This window comes from Myiozetetes cayanensis, unplaced genomic scaffold (assembly GCF_022539395.1).
Source record: "Myiozetetes cayanensis isolate MyiCay16 unplaced genomic scaffold, myiCay2020 scf2-11, whole genome shotgun sequence".
Taxonomy (NCBI): Eukaryota; Metazoa; Chordata; class Aves; order Passeriformes; family Tyrannidae; genus Myiozetetes; species Myiozetetes cayanensis.
In genome coordinates, this window is record NW_026087411.1 from 74,034,874 (window position 1) to 74,043,880 (window position 9,007).

The window sequence follows — 9,007 nt, forward strand, 5'->3', positions numbered from 1 at the left end:
ACAAATGGATCTGTGCTGAGCTTCCAATCGTCAGAAGCATTGTGGAGAAACACGAGATCCTGCTGACACGATATCAGTGAACAACTAGACAAACAGTAGTTTGTCAGTAACTTTATTTCTTTTTTTAAAAAAATCGCATGACAAACTGGAACCAAGACCAAAATACTGTATCCACTGTACATCGTTCATTAGAAAACAAACATACACCACATTTGTATTCTACCAAACAGAGAGTGTATTTCCTTTAAAAGTATATAGTGCGTGCTCTTAGATTCATGCTTTTCAATATTTATTTTACATTTGTTACTCAAATATTATCTGTTATAAATAATTGCAACTTGATCAAATTGTGCACCTGTTACGAGAACCTCTTTAGTGCTGCAAGCGTGGCTTTTTGTTGCCTGTTTTTATCTGTCTTTCTAAAAAGCTGTTGGTATTGCTTTATTATGACCTGAGCAAGCACATCTGAGGTGTCAAATAAAGTGTACAGGTGACGCTTGCAGACCCGGGTCTGCTGCTGAGCCCAAGGCTCAGGCTGCTGGGAACGAGTGACGGGAGAGCGCATAGAAAAAAATCGTTTCCAAAAGGCACAATTTTCTCAACACAAAGATACAATAAAAATATATGGCCACGGAAATGCGGGCGCCTATGGGGATGCAGTGCCTGCCCAGCGGGATCCTGGGCCCGCCAGGGCTTCGCCCTCCCGCCCCTGTCCCGACACCGCGGCTGCAGCGCCAGGGGCGACGCTGCGGAAGGAGCCCGGGGACGCCCGCGCACCCCAGTACGGCCCGCCGACGGCGACTGCCCGACAGCCCGCGCTCCCCCGCGACGCGGCCTCCCGTGGGACCGCCCCAGGAGGCCGGGAGCCCAGAGTAAGACGGAGGGGGTGGCTGCAGCGCTCCTCTGGCCCCTGCCCCGCCCCGGCCGCCTCTCTCATCACTGCTCGCGGTGCCGGCTGCCGCTCTCCGGGTCGCTCTGGTCGTCGGTGAAGCAGACGTCCACGTCGCTCTCGTTGTCAGTCTTTTGCTCCTGCTCGGGTTGCGCGTAGCCAGAGTCACTCTTGTCCTCGGCCGCCTTGCCGAGGCTCTGCCCCGGGTGCCGGGACTTGACGTGCCGCTCCAGGTCGCGGCGTCGCACCAGCACCTTTCCGCAGTACTCGCAGCGGTAGGGCGTGTTGCCCTCGGCGTGCAGGCGGATGTGTTTGTTGAGGTTGCTGGGGTCCCCGAAGGGCCGCAGGCAGACCTTGCACTTGAGTGGCTTGTAGCCGGTGTGAGTCCGCATGTGGATCTTCAGCCCGTACTTGCGAGAGTACAGCTTCCCGCAGTAGAGGCACAGGTGCCCGGTCTTGGGCTTCCCTCCGGCCGCACCCCCCGCCCCCGCCGGCAGCGCCTCCAGCCTCCCGCGGCCTTTCTCGGCCGCCAGCTCAGAGAGCTGCTGCGTGTGCATGGCGATCTCCCGGTCGATGCTGGCCAGCGAACCCAGCTCGGCAGCGTGCAGCCCCGCCGCCGGCCCCGCGAAGTACGACACCGACTCGGGGTACTTGAGGAGGCCGCCCAGGTGCAGCTTCAGCGGGTAGTAGGGCGCGGCACCGTAGAGCAGCTCTCCGTTGTAGACGGTGAGCGGCATCACGGGCAGCCCGCACTCTCCCGCGTACGCTTTCAGCCCCTCGAAGGGCGGCAGCGCGAAGCGCTCCAGCGCTCCGCCGGGCAGCGGTGGGTAGCGGGCAGGGGGCAGCGCGGCCGCGGGCAGACTGCGCTCCACCTGCCGGAAGGCTGAGGCTTCCTCCAGAGGCGACAGCAGCGGGAAGGCGCGCAGCCCACCGCCGCAAGCCAGGCCCGCCGCTGCCGCCGCCGCTGCCTGCGGGGCGGCCTCGCCCGGCAGCGCCCCGCACTTGGGCGGTGCCTCGGCGGCGGCGCGTCCCGCCTTCAGTCCCCCCAGCAGTTTGGAGAAGCCGAGGGCGGCGGCGCCCCGCGCCTCCTCCCGCAGCGACCCGGCGGGGCGGAAGGCCGAGCGCGCCCCGGGGCACAGTGCCAGCCCGTTGCCGCCCGCCGGTCCCAGAAGCGGCCCCGGCCCGCGGGCGGCCCCCACACTCATGTCCAGGGCGCGCTCCTGCTCCTCCTTGCCCGCCGCCCGCTTGGACAGCGCCGGTTTGGCGAGCGGCGGGGAGGCGGCGGCGGCCTCCCGCTTGACGGCCTCCCGAGGGCCGCAGCTGGGCGGAGGGTGCCCGCGCAGCGAGGAGGCCGGCGGCTCCTTGGGGGGCAGGCCGAAGGTGGTGGCGGCGGGCCGGCCGTGGTCGTGGTGCAGGAAGGGCCGGCCGTGGCTCAGCGCGCAGTGGAAGTGGACGTGGGCCTTGAGGCTGTTGGGGTACTTGAAGGTCCTCCAGCAGTACCAGCAGATGTACCGCTCCTCCCCTGCAGAGGCAAGCGGAGGGAGCCGTCAGCGGTGGCCGCTCATCCCCGCGCATCCCCGCGCCCCCTCAGCCTCGTCCCGCCCCCCCATGCCGTGCCGGGGTGCGGAGCGGTGCAGGCGCTGCGCGGTCCGGGCTGCGCTCCCGCGAACGGGGCGCCGTAGGGCCGGGGGGAGCAGCTGCAGCCGCGAGTCGTCTGTCGGGGGGCCCATCTGTTGGCGTTTGCAGAGGAGGTAGCGTATGTCAGGGAGTCGGCTGCACCGAACAAAGGCCAATCTAATGATCGTGAGCCCCTCATTAAGCGGCGAGACAATATCCGATATGTATGGGCCATATGTAATCGTTCCCTTTCAGAGGACAATGCCCTTTGTGCCCCGTCCCCTAAACATCTCGGCTTCTCTGAAGCGGAACAGACCTCGGTAGCTGGGCTGTGATGACTGCCCGACACCACAGAGGTTTAGGCTCCGCTTTCCCCCTCCTGACCCTACTCGCCGGGAGGGTCCTCCCAAGGAGGAGCATCTCCCCAGCCCCGATAGTGAAACGCTGCCTCTGTGGCCACCTGTCTGTCTGGGAGTATTTTTCTTTCTCTCTCTCTTCCTTCCTTTCCAGCTCTCTCTCCCACACTTTCCCTTTCCCCTTTCCTTTCCCTTACATTTTCCTTCCCTTTCTCCCTCCTCTCTCCCTTCTCTCTTCTCCTTTCCGGTCTCTATATGTATCCATCTTTCCCTCTCTCATTTCTCCCAGTCACCACAATACAACAATAAGCCCATGAATTTCCCCCTGAGCTCTTGCCCACCCTGATCGTCCCCAGCTGATTCTCACCCCTCAGTTTAATGCACCGAAACGCCAAAGGTAAGGCCAAGTGCCACATGGAAATGAGAACCTGCTCCAGGCCTAGGGCCAGCTCCTCATGTTTCGGGGAATCCCGTGGGCAACGACGGTAATAGAGGTGTTTCACTGAGTGCCGCGTCTGTCGGGGCACAGGGGGGGCAGCGGGTCACCGAGGAGGACACGATGGCCGCGACCAGCCTCCCGAGAGGGCTTTGGACGGGCATCACTCGGTGGCCGCTGCGGGTGGAAAACGAAATCTTCGTTCTCCGTGGGAAAGTCGGGAGCGAAGTCGCGTGGAAGGATCCTGCCCTGTTGCGTGTGTCTTGCTGCCGGTGTCCTCGCCTCTGTGCGCAGCCCTTCCTCACTTGCCATGGAGAGGCGGTCCCGGAGTCTGCAGCGTTGGGAAGTCGTCGGACGCTGGTTTTTCCCCCGTCGAGGAGAAAGGGAAGGAGACGGGACCGTGTCTGCCCGGACCCCAGAGAGGCAGCGGCCGAGGGAGGAGGAACCACGGCTGCAATGCCACTGCCATGCATGGGAAAACGGGTAAAGGAATGGTATGGATCGAAAAGAATGTGGCCACGGATCTCCGCCGGATCCCATCTGCAGCCTTTTTTTGCCTTTGAGGGTCTCTTCAGGGTCTATACCTTCAGCAAAAGATTGTTGGAATCGACTGCCTCCCGACTGCCACCGAGCCCTGCTCGGCGCCCTCCCCGTCTCAGATCCAGTCCAACAAGCACCACTTGAGGGGAAAAAAAAAAAAAAAAAAAAAGAGGGGGGAGAGGGGCGAAGAAACTAAAATCACCCCTTTCTCATCACTGTAAACCCAAATAAATGAGGTCAAACAGAGAAGAATTCCGAAGTTTTGATTTAGTTTGTTTGGGTTTGGGTTTTTTAAAGACTCTGAATTTCTTCCACCCTCTTTTTTTCGGTTGGTGGGGGTCTTGAGGTTTGGTTTTGGTTTGGGGTTTTTCAGCGTATTATCTTTAAGAGAAGAGCGCTTCAGCATAATGATACACTTATTCTCAGTCCATATTAATTAGTCTGGAAACTGTGGGGCCGGAGACAGCAGATCCGTAGGGTCAGTCTGCAGCTCAGCCTTGCTTCGACGGGAAGAGGAAGATGCCACAGGCTGGGAGCCTCTTGCAAACCTGAGCTCTCTTGCCTTTATTTCCTCCGAGCAGCACTGGTACCCCATCCGCAGACAGGGGCTGCTGCAAAGGGGAAGATGGGGACAAAACCCAGCAATTTGTCTTTTCTTGCAACCGAAATTTCTCCTAGCTTTTCGAGGGGGTGACCCGCCGCAGCCCCATGGCCTCATTGTCCTTAGGTATGGGGGCACAGAGACGTGCCCAAGCTTTTCTTTTCCTGGTATAGCTTCTGTACAAGGAGGGATTTGGTCTCTTGCACATCGCACGAGTCCATGGGACATAGCAGTCAGAGCCCGGCGTTCTTTCAGCCATCCCTTCGGGCCAGACCCCGGTCACCCTGCAGGGCGGCCAGCCGTGAAAGGGGGAGGGGGCAGCCCCTGCCCGGATCGTGCCCTCGCTCCCTTCCCGGGGACACTGCCAAGATGAAGGGTCTTCTGCGTCGAGCAGGAGAGGATGGGGTTCCCTCGCCTCCCGCCGAGCCCGAGGGGAGCGAGTGCCCGCAGGCCGCTACCGCTACAGACGCCCTGGGGAACGGCCGGACACGGCGGGATCAGCGGGAGGGGGTGCCCGCCGCTGGAAAAGCCCGACAGTTGAACACTGAAGGCTTTCGTCTTCTTTTTCCCTCGTTTAATGTGCTCCCAACTTATCATTTTGTTAACACCGGTGTAATTCCAGCTAACAATCAGTTTATGGATTGAAACAGGCCGTCCCAGATGAGTGTCTTCCCCTTCCCAATATCCTGGGATATTCTGATCTGAGTGTGATTTGACGCCGACTTAACTTTTTACCTAATGCATCCGAGTTTACAGACACTGCCCAGTACCCGTTTTGACTTGACCGTGTGAATCTACCCTCAAGACAATCTGAAAAGAGTCTCTGAAACTCTGACTGAGAAGCACGGAAAGCAAAACCGATGTTTTTAAAAACTATTAAGCCAAATTGCTGTCTCGCATAACAACTATACCGATATTTCACCGAAATCCCATTTGCCTATCAAAAGATCATTAAATCGTGCAGATGACGGAACGACTCGACGCACGGGGACCTTTCCACACGTTACTGAGTTAATAGATCACCCTTTAAATATAAGCAGATGGAGTCATATTGTAAAGGGTGGTGGGTTAAAAGTCACTGCAGCTGTACTGGCATTTATTTTTCTGAGGGCCCACATTTGCCTCCCGCAGTTTGAGTTCCCGTCAAAGGTATCAATTAAAGAGGGTTTGTTCTGTTTCATTTAATTTGGTTGCTCTGAAATGAATGCCCGCATCTGTACCTTTCTCGTCGTGCGTCGGGGTGGCCGTGACGGGGATGTCAAACCACTGCGCCAGGGGGTTGGAGTACCAGACGGTGAGCTCCTCTCCCGGCTGGACATCTCTCAGCGCCCGATAGAAAATCTGGGAGGGTGAGAAAGGAAACTTCTTCAGGAGGCTTGAGAGGGGAGGCATGTGGCAGAGAGTGGTGCCAGGCCAGCCCGGAGTCGCGAGTGGGGTACCTGTCCTCCTGGCAGATCCGCAACAGCCTCCAGTGTCTGCTCTTGGGAGTTTCGGGCAGCCCGGATTAACCCTATCCACTCCAGAGCTGAGCTCCCAGCTTCATCCACTAATTCCCCTCTCACCATCCGCACCTGAAAGACAGGCGGCACCGCTGTCATTTTCACGCCAGATGAAACACAAAGAAAGCAAAAGGCTTACCCGTCTCCCTGCTTGTCTGCCCGCTCTGCCTTGCCCGGCTAGCCCGGTTCCCCGAGCTGGGCAGGCAGTTGAGCATCGCAGCTGCAAGCAACGGTGAGAGCATCTCCTTTTGCCGCCCGTTTGATGTTTCCATCACCACCCATCTTTGGGTAGGATCTTCCTCGGTTCTCAGGTGCCTTGGGAGAGCTGCAGATCCCCTGGAGGGGGTTGCTGCTCTGAGGGGTAAGGATGGAAAACTCGGGGCCCGGTGGGGACCTGCACCATTGCGAGGGGAAATGTTTTTTTCCCCTGGGATCGCACTGGTTCAAACGCACCTTGTTCAGTCGCAGCTTCTGCATTGCGTTTAAAGCAATATTAAATGCTCATGGAAGATATTTTTTTAAAAAGTTTGTGTAGTCTGGGTCCGTGCAAAGCAATTGCGGCATACAGGACTTGCCGGGAAACGGGGAGGGAGCAAGGGGAGAAGATTCTGCTTAGCTACAAAGTCCCTGTAGCCCCATACTTCATAATCTGCTTCCCTATACAAAGAGAAAATGAAGTGCCCATTCCCTGAACGACCGTGCAATAAAAGTCATCGGAACAAAGCAGTTTAAAGCGAGGAACCAAGGAAGCCAGATGAGAAATAAATTTGAGTGGGCTGGCAGAGCGTTTAAAAACAATTAAAGGGCATTAAAAATCAGAGCGGAACGCGTGAGCCGCGGCTGCCCGGGGGGTGGAAGGAGGGGTCTCATCCGCAGCCCCCCGAAGAGCCTGATGGACGGGGCGAGAGCCCTTCACCGCCTCCTCCTCGATCCTTCCCAGCTCGGACATGGACTGACCGCGAAGCCGGTAGCCGGTTGCTCGTTATCCCTCCCGCTCCGGCTGTGCGGGTTATTTGCAGCTCCAGAAGCAGGAGCTGGTCCGAGGCTTTGGGAGGAGGTCGAGCTGCCCTGACACCTGCAACCTGCACCCCGCCTCCGCCTCCGGAGCAGCCCCGGCCCGCTCCCCTCAAGCTCCTCTCCGGCCCAAGCCAAAGGACAATCGGCCGAGGAGAGGGATGGGAGGCACGAACCCGAGCCAAACGCAGAAATAAATCGGTGCATCTGACTCTCGCCCTGCTCCTTCCCCGGACAAAACACGGGGGCTGTGAAAGCCGCATGCCCCCGTCTCGCCGGAGCTCCAGGGGCGAGGAGCCGGCCGTAGTACGTCCTCGCCCTACTGGGGAAGCGGCAATGCCCCAGTGAGCGGAGCCCCGAGGGGCGGGGGCCGGGCGGCGGGACTAGTGCCCTCTGGCACCGGGCACGGGGCTCAGGCGACGTTTCCAGCACGTCTGTGTCCAAGGCAGGGGCGGGCACGTCCGCTCCTGCGGGAGAGCTCCCGTGTCCCCTGGCCTCGCCGCGGAGGCCGGCCGCGCTGGGGACCCCGGTGCTGAGGAGGAGAGGGAGAGGGCACGGGTGGGCAGGCTTTCCTGGCAGAGCCAAGGGGAGACATCTCAGGATGCTCTGGAAACGTTTCTCTTCCCTTTCCTGGCTCGCTCTAAGAAGGGAGGATCGAAGAGAGACGGGGGAAGAGCAGCCTCTTCTCCCAAAGCCGGCTTCCCCCGAGTCAACGAATAATCAAGGTCCAGCGGTGCAGGAGAGGCCACAGGAAAATACCTTTTTTTTGGGTCCTGGCTCCTTGCGGTCTGACAGGTACTTGCCCAGTTTGAAGGTGCCCGGCACAGGACCCAGGCGCAGCCCAGCCGGGATGCAGCTCTCCGCGCTGACGCTGATGGCCGGAGCCCTGCTGGTTTGCATCGCTGCCGCTGGGTGTGAGCGCTCGGGAACCCCAACTACTTAAGGGTGCCGGAGTGACAGCGGCAGGCGGCGGGAGGATGAGCACAGGCGTATCTCCGCCCGCAGAGTGACGCGGCGGTGTGTGGACGCTGGCTTTTCAACGGGAGCAGGAGGGGTACCCCTTGGCAGGGGGATGCTCTGGGGCGCAGAGTTTGGTGAGAGAGTTTGGCTCCTCGAGCAGCTGCGGAGTCCCATCCAAGAGGGTCACATGGAGCCTTTCCCTAACCCTCCTGCATAATCAGGCGGAGTGAATAGCTGGCAGACAATGGGCCAGGCGACCTTCCCATTCCTAAAAATCCAATTTGTCAAGGGCAAAGAAAAGGCGCTGGTGAATCAAAGGTCTGGAGGGACCATTAATCCTCAGCATGGGGTATTGTCCCCGAGACAGTTACGATATTTTAAGTGACAAATCCACTGTATAATTTCTCCATAAATTTTACTTCCTTTTATTGTTCCTCGACAAACCAGTTTTGGAAAATAAGTGACTATTTTAAGTCTACTTGGCTGAGCCTTTTGAGGTTTAATATACTTCAAAGATTTTTAATTCTCTTCCCTTGGCTGTATTGTAAAGGAGATTAAACAAAGAGATGGGGAATGTTTTGAGGACTTGTTAACTTCTATTGATTCCCGGCGTGTGCCATACAGAATTTGGGCAGGTACTTGATGGGAAAACACCAGAAAATACCTACACTTTTTTTAAAAGAACTACCATATTACCATTTCAGTGGTTTGGTTTCAGGCCAGTAATCTGTTCAGAAGAGCTTTGATCCTTAAGGAGGATGAATAGCACAAAATATGAGACGCCGTAACCCTTGTAAAACAGAAACCGCTGCACCTGCGAGTGCTGGGGAAGTTGTGTCTGTAGTTCGTGCGATTAAGAAATAGAGACAGGAGGAAATAGAGACATACAGCCACCAGGAAACAGGAAGGCATGGCCAGCAGAAAACACAGATGTCTAGCAAACAGCGTGCAGCTGGATTCCTCGTTTAATGCATCCGCAGGTTCCTTGCCCACACGCAAAATCTCTTGCACTGAGACCGCTTTTGGAGGTGGAACCTGCAAAAAGCGACTTTAAATAAAGCCAGAACGAAGCTTTTCGATCAGTGTCCGCCTATG

The 9,007-nt window shown here is 57.7% G+C and overlaps 1 protein-coding gene across 1 annotated transcript; it reads right to left on the reverse strand.

Annotated features, from left to right (window-relative positions):
- Positions 1-936: 936 nt before the first annotated feature.
- PRDM13 (PR/SET domain 13) lies at positions 937-7,852 on the reverse strand. Its single transcript, XM_050316115.1, has 4 exons — positions 7,712-7,852; positions 5,879-6,010; positions 5,660-5,780; positions 937-2,411 (listed from the first exon to the last, which is right to left on the reverse strand). Exons 1-4 carry the CDS (start codon positions 7,850-7,852, stop codon positions 937-939), a joined length of 1,869 nt encoding a protein of 622 aa, XP_050172072.1.
- Positions 7,853-9,007: the final 1,155 nt, after the last annotated feature.